This window comes from Sprattus sprattus, assembly GCF_963457725.1.
Source record: "Sprattus sprattus genome assembly, chromosome: 10".
NCBI lineage: Eukaryota > Metazoa > Chordata > Actinopteri > Clupeiformes > Clupeidae > Sprattus > Sprattus sprattus.
In genome coordinates, this window is record NC_137908.1 from 19,455,760 (window position 1) to 19,472,436 (window position 16,677).

At 43.9% G+C, this 16,677-nt stretch overlaps 1 protein-coding gene across 3 annotated transcripts in view; it reads right to left on the reverse strand.

Moving 5' to 3' along the window:
• The window catches only part of wnk2 (WNK lysine deficient protein kinase 2), a 29,296-nt gene extending 14,195 nt beyond the window's left edge, over positions 1–15,101 (reverse strand). For all 3 annotated transcript variants that reach the window (XM_080846414.1, XM_080846415.1, XM_080846413.1), the window contains exons 1-11: positions 13,673–15,101; positions 6,955–7,127; positions 6,561–6,781; positions 5,844–6,001; positions 5,340–5,428; positions 4,712–4,931; positions 3,605–3,878; positions 2,902–3,353; positions 1,071–1,220; positions 804–842; positions 195–362 (exon numbers count right to left, since the gene is read on the reverse strand). In XM_080846414.1, the coding sequence (XP_080702540.1) occupies positions 195–362; positions 804–842; positions 1,071–1,220; positions 2,902–3,353; positions 3,605–3,878; positions 4,712–4,931; positions 5,340–5,428; positions 5,844–6,001; positions 6,561–6,781; positions 6,955–7,127; positions 13,673–14,335 (2,607 nt within the window). In that variant the 5' untranslated portion in view covers positions 14,336–15,101. The remainder of the gene's footprint in view (positions 1–194; positions 363–803; positions 843–1,070; positions 1,221–2,901; positions 3,354–3,604; positions 3,879–4,711; positions 4,932–5,339; positions 5,429–5,843; positions 6,002–6,560; positions 6,782–6,954; positions 7,128–13,672) is intronic.
• Between the last annotated feature and the right edge of the window lie 1,576 nt (positions 15,102–16,677).

The window sequence follows — 16,677 nt, forward strand, 5'->3', positions numbered from 1 at the left end:
ACAGCATAATCAATATAGGACTGAGGGGTGGGTATACGAGAGACCTGAAGTGCCTTAGTACATACACAAACATCCATAAGTACACAAACATGCAACTGACACACATATTAACAGAAAATGCGTGAGAAATAGTGAGAGACACAGAAAGAAAGGGAGAGAGACAAGGGGGAAGTAGATTAAGCCTCCAAACAGACCTGCGTGGTGATCTGTAGAGGCTGGAGAAGGGGTGTGCCGTGAGCCGGCTGCTGTGGGGGCAGGGTCTGGACAGTGGTGGGCATAGTAGTGGCCGTCTGGACCAAATGCTGAGGAAAGTTGTGGCCCTCTGTGCAGGCCTGTGTTAGAGGTTGTGCAGTAGACATTGGCTAAAAAGGACACAGAGAGAAAGAGAGAGAGAGAGAGAGAGAGAGAGGAAAGGGGGAGAGAAAGAGAAAGGTCATTCATGAGGGCAAGTGTGTATATAGCTCATCTATCACCCTGTACATAGCTGGGGACATGTGACTCTTGAAAAATAATCAGGAGTGAGAATAATAATACTTCTGGCCAGACTAATCATTTTATATAGCCAGGGATTAGATTTAGCTACATATGGGGTTAGGCTTTTGGATGGATTTGGATTTGTTGGCTGCAACACTTGATCAGACAAAACAGTATGATTCAGCCTTAGGCCGCCTGCATGAATTTCAGCTGCCTCAGAAAAGGAGTAACCACCAGAGAAGTAACTTGTGTACAGGGAGTGGGACAGGGGGCTGCCCAATGAAGTATTTGCTTTAAATGCTTGGGTCACTCTGAGGCGGTGGGTCTACCTGGGGCTGGAAAACAGCAGGGTGGAGATAGAGATGGAACTGAGGAAAATTTAAAAAAAAAACACAGGGAAGAAAACAGCCTTAAATCAAACCACATAACAACGTATCTCTCACAAAGCCAGGCTCTAGCTGATTTCTTTCCGTTACTCTCATGGTTATAAATACACACTCATGCACACGCTCACACGCACCATTAGCGAGCTGATAGAGGGCTGAAAGTGTTAGGGGAGAGCTAAGCTTCCTGTGCATCACAGCTCTGTGACTCACCTCATGTGTTAGCTGCGAAGGCTGCTGGCTCATCTGCACTTGTTGTGCTGGTTGAGAGGGCGTTGGAAAACTGGGAAGACTCGGCCGGCTGTGCAGCACGTTCAGGGCTGGGGTGCCCTGAGTGTACGACTGAGCCGAAGCAGCACTCGGCTGGGGAAAATATAATACAACTCAGTCGCACATACATGAAAAGTCACAAAAAAAGACAACAGAAGCACTGTTGATTTTCACCTGCTAATTCAGTAGCTTATATTAATGGTCACGAACTTTGTTAATTAGTGATTACATATATCTGGTAAGATGAGGAGCAGGACGTCTATGTTCTGTACTTGGAATTCCATACTGAATTAAAGAGGGAGAAGAGATCTAGTTAAAGACATGAGATTTAATTCACTGAACAGTAAAGAGACACATCAATGGAGACCAATCAGCCATTCTGATACTAGAAGCAGAGGGACTACCAAGGAATATGAATCGTCTTACTCTTAAGGGACATCAAAAAGGAAGGTATTTCTGAGAAGAGACAATATTTGCCTGAAGGTTATGGTTTAGTCATTCAGCATCAAAGAAGGCAACCATCTACATTCCTCAGCCATTCCATTGAAGTCCTACTGCCTCTACAGCTGGGGGCAAGGCAAAGAGAGGAGGCTGAGGGTAGAGCTGTTCCTGGAAGCTATGACTGTTGTCGAGGTTAAAGTGGCAAAGCCAAGAGAGCAGAGCCAAGCAAGGTTGGAGGAATTTAAGTTCTATTGCTCCGGTTCAGGCTGAGGTTTCTACAGGAACAGTATCCAGCAGATTTTTCAGGGTTACAGACCCCCAGGACCAAAAACCTACCAGGTGCCCAGACCTGCCCTGGAGCCTAGGTTGTGACGGAGGGCTGGGCAAGGGTGACGTTTGGCGAGGAGTTACGTGGCTTTGAGGCACAGGCAGTGAGTAGACAGGAGTGTCGGAGGAACTTGACTGCAACCCCAGGAACCCTGTGAGCCCTTGGTCTGGCAGAAAAGGGGAGCTGGTCCGCCGATTGATGATGTGCTGCAGGCGCTGGTGCAGCAGTGAGAGGTCAGAGCAGTCACTCAGACTCCTGGCGCTCAGGGCTGCCTGGGCCATGGGTGAGGTTAAAGAGAAGGGAGGTGGACTTTGAGGGGAGAGGGGAGATTTAGGGGAGGTGGGGCAGCTACGTGCAGCCAGGAGGTGGTGGGCAGCTGCAGGAGGAACTAAATGAGAGCCATTCAGGGAGGACTTAGGAATTGGTGACAGAAGGCTTAAATGAGTGGGACGGGAGAGTTTCCTAGGGGATTCACTACCAGCAGGGGCCAGCAGCAAGGTGAGGCAGCTGTGGCAAAAGTGCGGGGGAGGCTCTGGGGGTGCGTGAGGACCACCTGTCCCTCTAGCCTGGAGGGCTGGCCTGACTAGGCAGTGAGGAAGAGAGGCCGAGAATGACGAACTAGCCTGTGGGAGCAGACTGGGAGCACGGTGGAAAGGTTGGGATAAGCCTGAGGTGGCACCAGCTCCAGGAGGGGCTGCCGACTCTCCTTTGGAGCTGCAGCAGCACTGAGGACCTAGAGGGGGGCAGAGATGTGCCCTGCTTCTCAGCATGTCAATGATAGAAGTGCTTCCACGTCTGACACTGTGGTAGGGCCCCTCTCCCCCTCGATACAACGGGGACTCCTTGATGTCATAGGGAATGCTGGAGTGCCTCTGTTCAAGCCACGTTAGGTAAGAGAGAAGGTTTTTTTATTGAAAATTGGATGAAGCCCATATATACAGGAGGAGAGCATGACAAGGGCAAATGATGAGTAGAAGAATGGAGGAACATGTTAAACAGACTTACTGAAGGAGACTGTTGATATGTCCCCTGATGTAGCTGTAGAGAAGGTTGCTGGTAGGCCCCCTGGTGCAGTTGTGCAGCGGTTTGCTGGTAGACCCCCTGATTGAGCTGTGCAGTAGGCTGCTGGGCACCATGTTGCAGCTGTGTGGTCTGTTGCTGTTGGGCCCCATGGTGCAGCTGTGTGGTTTGCTGCGGTTGGGCTCCTTGGGGCAGCTGGGTGGTCTGCTGCTGCTGGACTCCCTGGGGAAGTTTGATGGTTTGCTGCTGTTGGGCCCCCGGTATTGGTTGAGCAGTTTGCTGCAGGTAGGTTCCTTGCTGTAGCTGGGTCACTGGCTGCATGGGCATGCCATATGTATTCTGGACAGTGGAGATAGGCTCTGAGAGAGACTGATAGGGAATACTGTGCTGGTTGCTCAAAGCATCTGAGATGACTGTAGACCCAACACCACTGTCAGCTATGAAACAAAACAAGAAAGAGGACATGAACCAAAAAAAGAACAGCACCACTGCACACAGACAAGATTAGTTTAAACTGTTGGTGATAAGCTCATTGTAAAACATTTCAGGGCTCTGGATGCATTAGTCTGAAAGCTAATATTATCTTACCTTATTTTGTTATATAAGAATAACAATAATATGTGTCATTATAATAATCACTATACAATCATCTGTGAAAATCATCATGGTTGCTGATTTAGCTCCTCACATGTGGCAGTGGTGGGAGCAGAAGTCTGGTCCTGCTCTGACACCTGCTCGTCGGTGTCCGAGGGCGCAGTAGAGGGTGCAGTCTGGGCAGAGCCGGCTCCGGGCACCTGCAGCAGGTTAGCCTGTCCCTCAGGTCCCTTGTCCCCGGCCGACTCCCCAACAGCAGCTGCCACTGAGATGATCCGCTCCCGTCTCCACTTGATCAGGGCCACGCGATCCCGGATGGACTTCCCCACCACTTTCACATCACTATCCAGGAAGAAACCCGACTCTACCTGCCATAGGATGAAGGTCATGATGTTGAGGTTCACAAACAACTCTGCTACCATTCTGGTCCATCCATGCTCTAATGCAACTGATTACGATAACTAACTACATGTCTTGATTCAAGGGTTGTGCACTATGGCACATTTAGATCCTACTTAAAACAACGGGGGGGGGGGGAGAGATCCTCTGCTTTCCCGAACCTGAACCTGAAGAATTCACACTACTAGCAATGAACGGGACTATGATCAGTCTCCTTTCATGACATATTGGCATTGGAGCAGGTTTACAACTATGTACACAACAGAACACCTCATCCTCACTGAGGCCTGTCATCGATGATAAGATTATGTTCACACTCTTTCTAAGCTCCTTTGTTTGGAAGACATCCCCGCCAAAGCATCTAATTATGAATAAAAGGTCAGACACCCCAGTGGGCCGGTAAAAAATGGATCCCCCACAGGTCCCTCAAGCTATTTGCTGCTGTCATGGGAACACTGATGATATTCACATTACATTACATAACATATAATCAAAGACCCACTACCACACAAGATGACTGTGAGTCCTTTATGAGTGATCCATATGCAGGTGTTAATCTTTCTTTGAAGCCTGAAAACGTGTTTGTTCATCTAAGGATGGCTGCTACATAAAGAAGACTGCTATTGCATGAGCTCTGACAGAAGAAATCACTAAAAACACACTTTCACAATTTCAAGGGCAACAGATCTTTCTCATTTTTATTTGCTTGAAACTGAATATGTTTTCCTGGACTAGAACTGAAATACAGATCAAATGACGTCCCTCTAATGACAACTGTGGGACATTTAATGCCTGCTCTCACCATTTCCTGTGCAACGTCCTCTGCGACTTCCTTCTCCAAGTCAAAGGTGAACTCTATCGCCCCACTGTCTTTGTATTTCCCCTTTAGCTTCTTGGGGTCCTCAACCCACAGCCGCAGTGCAATTGATGACTTTTTCCCATCATCCTCCTCTGCAAGTTCCACTCTTACACCCGTGTCCTCCGCGAAGCAGGCATGGTTGAGGAGGTCTTTGATGGAGTACCTGGAAAAAAAGGTAAAAGGGGAAATGATGTGGGCGGTAGATTGAATCACACGGCAACTGTGCAACACACAGAACACCCAAAACATCAACACTGACAGTCACACAGTAAATACTGGTGTGAAGGTCACAATTTAAAATGTCACACTGTGAAAAACCCACTGCTTACAGCTCTGTACCTCTTTATAATACCTCAGAGACTATACTTAGTAAGTACATTAACTGCAAATGTCCTGTTTACAAACAAACAAACAGGAAACATCCCCCTGTATTGCCTTGGTCAGTAATTAATTCTAATTTAATTTCAATGGCAAAATGCACACTAGTGATTAATTCACCATGGCAGCAGAATGTTTTGTTGGTTTTGAGGCCCAGGAGCAGAGTGCTCTTTAACCTCCGGCCTCCACTCACCTCTCCTCCCTGTGGTGGCGGATACACTCCCCAATGATTTCCTTAATTTCTGGGACAGCGACCTTGCTGTAACTGGCGGGTTTAACTCCCTGTGGGGACAAGAGCAATGACGGAGCTGACATCTTTAGGCTATTTTGCACACGTTGACACAAACACAAATACACATACACACACATACACACACACACACACACACACAAACATTCACGTCAGGAATAAATGTTGAGCAGAATCTCATGATCTCCATTTTCCAATGATACCCCAGAAAAAAAGCTATCCCTTGAAAGCACTGGTGGACTAAAGTATACTCTGATTGATTACTGTATTGGTTTTACATGGTGGCTGAGCATTCAAAAAATTAGGTTGAAGCAGACATCATGCCCATTAAAACCCTTAGGGATCACAGGCCTGTTTGAACTTTTTAGGTAATAAGTTCTGTACAAAATGGAAATGAAAGAACAATAAAGATGGGCAGGATAGATTGATTGTGCTGGCTATACTTACACTGGTAACTTTACGGTAGATCTGTGCCGCGTTTTGGCACTCAGAATACGGGTACTCGGAGGTGGCCATCTCCAACATGCACATCCCAAAGGCATAGACATCCACAGCCTCATCATAGTGCTCTTCATACATTTCAGGAGCCATGAACTCAGGTGTACCTGAGATACACGAAAACGAAAGATTCAGAAAAGCAAATGTATTATCCCACTGACATTTAGTCAGCATTGATGCTGCAGTCAAATAGGTGCAGTCAATCCTACAGATGTGGGTAGACATATATGCATACTTTATAGATGTGTACATTTCTCTGCTTTTAATTGGTGCTCAAGAGCCACATTTTAATTTGAACAGCATTGAGATCACATTAACTTTCAGCAAGCATGGAAACATATGGTTAATGTTCGGAAGGTGAAAGAAGAAATTAGTCGATATGGGCTGTGTGCAAGATTTTGTGTAGTTTCCTCACTTTAAAGATAGTCGAGCAGGACAGCATGAAACCTGCTCGAAATTTCAGTTTTCTCTGATCAGGATGACTTTCGGATGATCAATTTTCATTAGGCATACTTACTTCAAAGTGATGACATCAGACATAAACTCAAGCTATTATCTATCTAAAACCAGACCAAATGTTTTAGTTTAAACCTAACCACTCGCATTTAACAAATTATATTAACAAAAATGACTGTGAGTTGTAAATGAGAAAATAGTCTCTCTCACCAATTACACTCTTGGCAAATGAAGCTCTTTTGAGCGTAGCCAGGCCGAGATCGCCGATCTTCACTGAGCCGGTAGGCCCTGTGATGAAGATATTGTCACACTTGAGGTCCCTGTGGATGATGGGAGGGGTCCTTGTGTGCAGGAATTGGAGGCCCTTGAGGATCTGTCTGCACCAGCTCCTCAGGACCTTGGACTTCATGACCTTAAACCGCTTCAGATACCTACAGAAAACAAGTGTCTCATCTCATCTCAACACTACAAATCGCACGAGCCACCTTCAAAACACCCTCTGAATACACTGAATTCAATTGTATTCTAAAATCCTGACAGACTAAGAACTGCTGACGAATGTAAAAAGAAAAAGAAAAATGTTTAGAAGCATTTTAACACTCACGTCTTCAGTGTTCCTGATGTCATTAGTTCTGTGACAAGGACAATGCACTTCTTTCCTTTTACAGGTGACTCCCAGAAATCGTAGAATCGCACAATGTTGGGGTGCTGAAGTCCTTTAAGCATCTCGGCTTCCTCCTTGAATCTTTGTCTCTCTGCTTTTGTCAGCTTGCGATCCTAAAGGAGATGCAAAAATGCAATAAATACATACAATGTATGACTCCTGAAATGTGATTGATCATGAATCTGCATAGGGAGCAGATCTGTTGTTAGGAATAGTATTTGCTTTCCTGTAGTGTCTTCATTGAATACCTTTAGGACTCTCACTCCAGAAAGACTTGTGTCAGTGTACGTAATTCAATATCATTTCACACAGTCTGTTGTATCTGCTTCCTGGCTGATTCCTGTAAGGCTAGATGTCCACAATCTTCAAAATACTACAAATCGCTGCTTCCCCTGTAGACCATTCAAATGATATCTGCTATAGCTTCAACATGACATGGACTAGATTGAGAGATCAAACCCTAGATCTCCCTTATGAAAGCACTCATTCTGTGGCTCAGTCATTTGTCTCCTCAATCAACTGGAACTTGCAAATACACTAAAACTAAAATGGCTGATATTTTAGCCCTTATCAAACAGATTGTAAAGAACTGTGTCACTAGCGCACACATTTGTCATTTGGAAAAAGCCCCCATCAACACCCAAGACATCCACCTCAAAGGTGCAAGGGGGATGTACCTGTTGTCACTCATAATATTTTCACTGAATGGAATATAGGGGACTTCAAAAAGCTACGCTGATGAGCTGTGTATGCAACAGAGGTGTTTTCAGACAGGATACCCAAGTGAAGTCACAGCAGACGTCAAAGGCACTGTCAGTGGTAGATTAATCTGTTGAAGGCCATGGAAACACTACCTTCTGCAGAGCCTGTAGCTGAGCACATGGCTAGTATAAAGACTGTATCATCAAGGCCAAGAACACCATCTTTTCATAATGTAATGTTTGAAAAAAAAGAGGCATGGGATATACTTGAGTATCAACAAAGATAGGTTACTTCATTAAGGCTTTGGCCATTTTGATGATATGTTTTATAGATATCTAGTTTTTACACCTATAGGTTTTATAATCAAATTCATGTTAATGGTTTACATTTATCTGATAAATGTATCGTCATTCTTACTAGCCACCCAGGCTATTCTCTATGCGCCAGATTGGAAAACCTGTGAAAACGACTTCCATATTTCACTAAATATATCACCAGACAACAGAATATATCAATTATAAAGACAGTTAGCTTTTATCAGTGTCAACTGGGGTGTTGTTGCCGTTTGCATAAGTTTGTTGGCTGTTAGCTAACTGTAAAAAAAAACAAAACTGTAAGGCCTCTTTGACTGACTTTACAGATTAACATTATAACTATTACCTCTACTTTGGTTACATTAAAATCAACATACACCAAAGCACTGAATTCATCATTGATTTAAAGCATAAATAAAGTAAAAAGACCATTTAAGCCAAGCTGCTGTATCCTCGTACTCCATAGCAGTAAGAGCGCTCACTCGGTTATCACTGGTATGAAACTGGCAGCTAAGTAGTAACAAAGACACGTTTGCTTAAAACAGGGTCCCTAAAGTTTTTACCCGCTTTACTTAGAGCATGTCTAAAAGGGCAAAAATCTGTCCTTATTAATAAATCCAATTGGGCTAAGTGATTAGACTGCTTTCATTTAATTGTGAATGTGTTCATTTTATACTTTCATAAATAGATATAAAATGTCAACATAATTGGAAAAAAGTACTATTGCAATTTTCAAGAAATGCTTTATTGAAAAGGCAAGATAATAAGGGGAATCGACGCTGTGGTGAGATGTAGAATGAATGGGCAGACAGAGAGCCCTATGCAGCTCGCCCAGTCTATATCTGGCACACAGATGCCATTGATACCCCGCAGGAGGTGTGATCAGTTGGTTGCCTCTTTCCTCCTGGAGCGCTCTAGGTGACTGAGTTCTTTTGGATCAATACCTTGACTCCTGTCCTCATGCTGCTATAGTACAAAAACAAACTGCTGACGTAGGGAGCTCTTTACATTTGTCCCATCCCCAGGAGGAGCCTCACCCCACTGCCACGTCATCCTCCCAGAGAGAGTGGCATGACACTTCAAAAAATAATGACTCAAGACAAACAACTCAAGGCAAAATATACATGGCATAACGTGTCAAAAAAACCTTCATCGTACATACATGTTAGGAACACAAATATCCGATGAGCAGACAAAGAGGTTCATCAATATCAAACTCCATCTCTCCCTCACATGCACACGCTTACTCCACAATCCAGTCGCTAGAAACACCTCCCTTTCCCCTGAATGAAATCACAATGGTCCGTACTGCCCCAGAACACATGGTGACCAGAAGCCACATAACTCAGTTCAGCCAGACATACTGCCTCACATAACCCCTGCAGTTGGCACAAACACAAATCTGGGACAGGGGCCAGTAAAGACAGATCCATATAAAGTGCACTCAGAGCAAGCGTGTCAGACATATCTCTGTGTTCAATATAGGTAACCCATGAACAAAATAAAATACACTACAGATCTTCATCTACACACACCTATCTTAAGATCAAACATAAATTCAAATTTGTGTTAAGGGGTCGCAATGCAATTTAGCGATTATTAACTGGCACAGGGTGAAGATGCAGCTTCTGCACAAAGACAGATAAATACCCCTCCCTTTTTTTGGGGCGTGGATCCTGCTGCAACTGCTTCAGAGGAGCATCATTGTGCCCAGCAAACAGGGGCCTCGGGCCAAATAATGCAGAATCTCTGGAGGAAACCAGGAGCTGCACCAACCCAGAGACTGATGCATTCATTAGCAGAACATCCATACCGGCAGAAGATGGATGGGAGCTTTAGCATTTGTAATGTTTTAGACTAGGCCGTTTGTACTGCGATACTAATTCACGTTTACATCCAAAGGCATCCAAAACACTGTAACATGAGGACTAGCAGTATCCAGTCAATAGCAAACGAAACTGAGCCAGCCTTATCCTTAAACGACCCCAATTCTTCCAGGGAGCATCTGACAGTGTGCACGTGCTCTTGTCTCTCTCTCTCGCTTTCTCTCTCTCCCTCTTGCTGCTCATTGCAGATTTAGGAGGCTGTGTCAGCAGTTCCCTCTCTCGCTCAGACAGACCTACACAGAAGCTATGTGTAGTGTGCAATCATTCAGACCCAGCTCAGGTCCATGAACATCCATTCACTTAACACAGACGACCAAAACATCATGGAGAAGCCAGACTTCCTCTTTAACAACCCTGGTTAACCATACAATTTCTATATATTCGATTGGTCCGTTAAATGAATCTACCTATTCCACATGTCTCTTGCCTTATCTCTGCAGAGTGCAATGCTGAGGTGCGCACAGTAACGGAACAACACGAGACCAGGCTGTTGGGCCTTGTGCAGTCCAAGTCACCATTAGGCCTTGTCTACATAGCAGCCTATAGTGCTGAGTCATCAGACTGACTTCATCATCACCTCCATTTCAGAGCTCAACAGAGGCTGTAGATCCCTTCCGATGGGCTCCAGGAAGGGGGACTGTTGGATAATGAGCACAGAGGAAGCTGCAGCTGCTGCATTTACACGTAAAATCTAACGAAACACTCTCTCTCAAAGTAATGCAGTAATTCAGTTTCAGACTGCATTACTTTGAGAGAACGTGCTTCCTTAGATTTTACGTGTAAATGCCAAAGTAATGCAGTAATTCAGTTTCAAACTGCATTACTTTGAGAGAGAGTGTTTCCTTAGATTTTACGTGTAAATGCAGCAGCTGCAGCTTCCTCTGTGCTCATGAGATTCAAATAAGATACGTTACAGTTGTATGAGAAATGTGTTACAAAACTGATTCAGTGAATGGCTGTCTGTCTCTTACTGAGTTGAACCTAAAGCATCTTACATACAAGGTTTGGTAAATAGTTCATTTGAAAACAGGGACATGGTGAACCAAACCATGACACAATTCACCATACCAATCCCCTCATTTATCCTATTTACCAACCATTTTGTGATATACAACCGATATAACTGAATGGCTCTGTTTGCCCATGTCTTTGTGTGTGATAGTGAGGATAAAAAAAGTGAAAAAGGACATAAAGACGACTCTGGAGCCTCTCAATCAACAGCACGTTTCCTCCCTCAGCAGAATGGAGAGGGCTTGACTCACACAGGAGACCTGTTCCTCTCTAGGGACAAGGGACAGACAGCCTGGGTGTCAGGTACTCCATCACTCCTACCCCCAACACCCCTCCCCCGCTAAAATCGCAATCCTAGAATCTAACCCCACAAACAAAGATCAACGCACCGTTTTCAGCTAAGATTTCAACTTCAGCTTCCTGTGACCTTGTCTTCCCAACTAATATTCTTAAAAATATATATTATAGGTAGTATATAATCATGCTTGACTGAGCATCTCCAATGCATTTATACACTGGAAGTTCAGCCACACATCATGAACCCTAGTTGCTGATGAGCCAGCCCCACCTCTGATCAGCAAAAACAGGAGTGGTGTTATTTTGACTCCACAAGTAGGGCTCAGATACACATACGCGTTTTTGTAAAAACGGGACGCGAGCAAATGCATTGATTCCTATGGTACGGCGCGTTTAAAGCGTGCGCCCCTTCTCCACCACGCGTTGCGTCTTTGAAGCGTTTTTAGGTGCGCTTAAAAGTTGAACTATTCTCAACTTTCCAGCGCAAGGCAGGGAAGCGCACCGCTTCTGTTTTGGCCGCCGCACTTTGCCAAGGCGTTTCTGAAGCGTTTCTGCCTGAAAAAAGACACGTATGTGTATCTGAGCCCGTACACCATCAGCTCTTTGTGTTGTATCAAAAACACTTCAGTCACAGAGTCTCATATTCTGTCAGCTTCATGAATAAACGGCCAGCAGACACTTAATTACCCATATCAAATCTTGTTTCACACTCATGTCTAAATCAAAACACACTAACAATTTTCCCAAGATTTTCATCATACATACACATATCATAGATTGATGTTAGCAATGTCTTATCACAGAGAACTTTGCTGTAATCCAATGTTCTTTCAGCTCCCTCTGCCCTTCTAGGTATTTAATTAATGCCAGAGCTTATTGGCTACAAACACTGTCCTTAGGATTGCACTGATGATAAACCATATCTAGTTGTACACCCTTTTAATTCGGTGCGTATACCAGGGAATGCAAGTGACACATTAATTCAAATAAAACCTTAGACATTTATCAGGCTGTAAAAATACTATGGGCTAGACGTAGCTGGGCAGTATGGCTAGTTCCTCCCCCCTCTTTCTACCCACACTAAACAAGAGCCACACACCCTCTACACGCCTCTAGGGAATGCTGGCACAACACTGAGCCAGAGTGCACCAGAAACAACCCTGCCTCGGCCGAGATGCATAGCTCCCTCCTATACCCTACCCCCACATTGATACACTTAAAAGGGCGAGGCCATTACTCTTTGCCAGTTATAAGGTCATTTCTGATGTCCAACCAAACTCTCTGTAAAACCAACAGAGAGTGAGAAGACTGACTATTAAGGGTCTCCTTGGTGCAACCAGTATGTAACAGTTATGGCAGCAGTAGGAACAACTGTGTGTGGACCCAGACTGCTAGTTTGGAAAATTCCACTCAGCAAATGTCACCAGTAATATCCTAGTGGAGGTCAGATAATAAAGCTTTCTTAAAATGTTGACGACAATTCGAGTAATATCATCCTAGTACTGCACTACTGACATTTCATGGGGGGTGATGGAACAAGTGATGGTGTAAAGTTTGTGTTTTGAGAGAACAGATTACAGCTTGATTGACACAAACCATCCCACTCGTCTCTGCATCCTGAAGTAAAAATACCCTCTGCTCTCAGTCAGAGCTGGACAGAAGCCACACGGCTCCCTCATCTGTAAGAGTCTGATTGGTTGGAGACTGTGAGCTGTGTATTGGATGCTGAGTCTTATTGGTTCTTGTTCGACCACTTTCCCAATCTGATACTCATGGCCCAGACCCTCAGGGGAACACATTCGGTCAGGCGAGGATATCAGGAACAACCACACAAAAGAAATCTGATACAATGGCTCCATCTTTTATTTCTACTGTCCTTGAGTTCAATTTGGTAGACTCAGGTTTCAAAGATATTTCATTTGACCTCATCTCCTCTGAAGGGTGGTTGAAGAACATGTCACTGCAGAGACAGTGGTGTGTGCTTGTTTCATTAGGAGGCTTCAGGGACCACACATACACATTCACACACACACATTTGAATAATTTATCAAACCTAGGTGGCCCCTCCCCTAAGGTACCCTTGTGCTGTTCCAAATGTATTTGAACTGATCAGAGTTGAATAATGACTGAGTGGAAACCTGCAGAAGCAATAAACATTAAGCAAAGACATTGCTGAGTCCCTCCCTGATTTGTCAAATCCACAGGACTAAAGCACTTCTAACATGTAACAAACTTAATAATTAAATAGATTCCTGCACATAATGGTATAGGGCCTGTATGCCTTATATCATCACAAGCACAGTGACCAACCACATATTATTATGTGTACACTGATGGCAGAAAATATCTATAGCCATGTGTGCTTCGTTTACGTATTATTATTACCGTTATTATTGTTCAAGAAATTATGTAATATATATTTAATTCTTGGTATTATACAGGACTTACCTGAAGTTCACACCAAGCCACTTCAACCCATGTTTCAGTGTCTAGGCCCTTGTAAACAGTTTTAAAGGAACCCCTTCCGAGCTCTATGTCAAACTTGAGGAACCTTCCGCCAGGTGATGTGGAAACAGCTTCCATCCCGGCTTCTTCCTCATTTTCATCACTCCCCGCTGTCCCAGTGCTTTTGAGCTGTTCTGAGGATGCAGTCTCCGTCTTCCGCTCGGCTTCACTCTTTTCTCTCTCATCCTCCGCAACGTAGCTTTCTGTACCGCTACCTCTATGTCCCACCTGACTCTCGGTGCTAGAGCTCTCCTGAAAGCCAACGCGCGCAACTCTAGTCCTGTCCACAATGGTGCGTAAGTGAACGCTGACGATCGGGCTGCTGGTATCACATTCTGACGCATCAAACGCTTGATCCTCTGTCTCGGAGAACCACAAACTCCTTCGTATGAACCTCTGGCGGACCAGTCCACGGTAATCCGATAAGAGAGACCCGCTGGGATCACTTGCCCCTCTAAGTGCTGCACCAGGGTCCATGTTGACATTGCAATCATCACCGTTCACGTAAATACCAGAGTGCGAGCTCATATCAGAGTCTAGGTTAGGAACAGAGGAGAACGGGCATCCTAGAGGCGACTCCGAGCCGGAACCTGGCCCTGAATCCATCTCATGTGAATTTTTAAAGACTTATCTCTGACACTCAACTGATGCTTTTATCATGGTTCATCCTGAACCGGAGGATGAAGGATACCTGCAACGTCCGTCTGCTCTGACGCAGTTTAGCATCATTTGCAGGCTATCCTGTCAGCGAATTCACATCAATTAACCTGCATTTCCCCCCTCTAATTCCAAATGAGCATCAACGACAAAAACGACAAGCGACGTTCGTCTCCTTCCAATTGGGCTACAATTCCACACAGCTAGCTGAAATAATCGCACAGGGCTGTTGCATCAACGTCTTAAAATGACATTTGAGAATGTTAACCAACCTCTTGTCCACGTGACAGGCCTATACTTGATATTTAATTTCTGCAATAATCCAAAGAAAAGTCGTTTGTTCGCTCCATTCCCGTGCATGGGCTAGTTTTGCCACTATAACAACCGTAGTTGACAGAGGTGGTTACGTCGCTCATTAATCCCTCAGACAGCTCGTCATAAAACTATCAAGTGCGCAGCTGTGACCCTACATAATCTCAGTTGCTAACCAGCGTCGCATTTATATAAATATTATAATATTACAAGAGTTCAAAATCCTCAACATTATTATTTTCCATGCAATTACGTAATTCCGCTTCGCAGAAACTTAGGCAAAACCTTTGTTTATACGGGTACATCTGGCAAATATCCGAGGCGTGGAGCTGAAGCGTTGATAAAATTATTCACTCACTGCGGCAATGCTTCGCACGGTGGATATAAACCGTTGCCGACACTGACAGTACCCGGCTAGAAATAGAAAGAGTTGTTGTGTTGATATGCTAAATCCTAACGATGACACACGACCCTGCCATCGTTGTCTTTTTAACACAAGGCCCCACGCCCCTAGCAACAACATGCGTCCAATAAAGGCGCAGGTTTCAGTGGTACCTTCACACGCTTAAACTGGGGTCGTCACGGACCACACCACACAGCGTCCCGCCCAACCCCTGCGTTACGCCAGGGATGCTGAAGGACAGGGTAAAAGGCGCATCGTTGTGCAGGACTTCCCTGCTCATAAGTGAATATAAGTCAGGGGAAAGGTATCGGGGAAATAATTGGTCATATTTAAATCAAAAAGCTTATGATGGGACCCAAAAAAGAGACAGTTACAGTCTATTTTAGACAGATGGGCTATGTCAAAATAGCCCATCTAACTGTTTTGAACGACCTGGCTATCCGATACATAAAACAATTAATGAGACCGTGTGTGTGTCTTCAATATTTAAAGGCATATGCTCCTTGTAGGTTAGATGAATGATACATGACTGTGCTGTTTTACCACGTCCCTTCCCCTTGATGGAACTGCACCCTCTACTGGACTGGGCTAACAAATGAAAATGTAACATTCAACTGTCACTTTATCAAACATTTAGAGAAAAAGTCATGTAAATTCAAATCATACAATTACTTTTTTAATGTTTTGCACTAACGCAAAATTGCAAAATAATATAAATGTTAAATCTTAATGTAAATGTTAAATGTTCAATCTTCATGTCGGACTAGAAAACTGAATATTAGCCTACAATACGATAATGGCTATTTTGCCATTGTGTAACATCGGCTTTTTCCATTAAGTTATTGCATGACTTTACATTTATTTATTTATAAATGTTTGAAAAATTGACAGTTGAATATTGTTTTTAAATTTGACAATGCTAAAAGTGCAAAAACTGAACAGGATTACAGAATGTGCAACATTTTACAAATGGCACCCCATACATTGATATAAGCATTTCTAACCAGTCTCTGACCAATTTAACTGTAGTAAAAGAGTGGGAACTATTTAGTAGGTGAAGTTTATAGACCTGAACAATTAAATAAATAAAACTTCCTCATCATCAAAGTGTGAATGTAAATATCTTTTAAAGCCATGAAAGTAATCTTTTAAGGAGGATAACTCAGGGGGAATCCACAGGTTTTAGGTCTGATTCTTCTGATTAGGATTGGACATTTTCAGAGTCAGATTTTCAAATACATAAACCCAATAGAGTATCTTAAATCACCATTCAATTGGCAGCTTGCACATTGACTACTGGTTGTTTTTCATATCAGCATTCTTTACCCAGGTATAGGTCAGGTATACAGTTGGCAGCTGCTAGTTTTTGATGAACTCGTGTTGTGTGAACATGCTGATCATGAATATGAAGTGGTGAATATTAACTCCTTCATACGAAGTTGCACAAGCACCCTGAGGGTTTCTAACCTTTCCCATTATAATTTTAAGAGTCAAATCGAGGAGACTATAACCTCAGCTATATAACCAGCTATCATTTCTTGCCAATTGAACTCTTCCAATTGAATCGTTTAAGGCT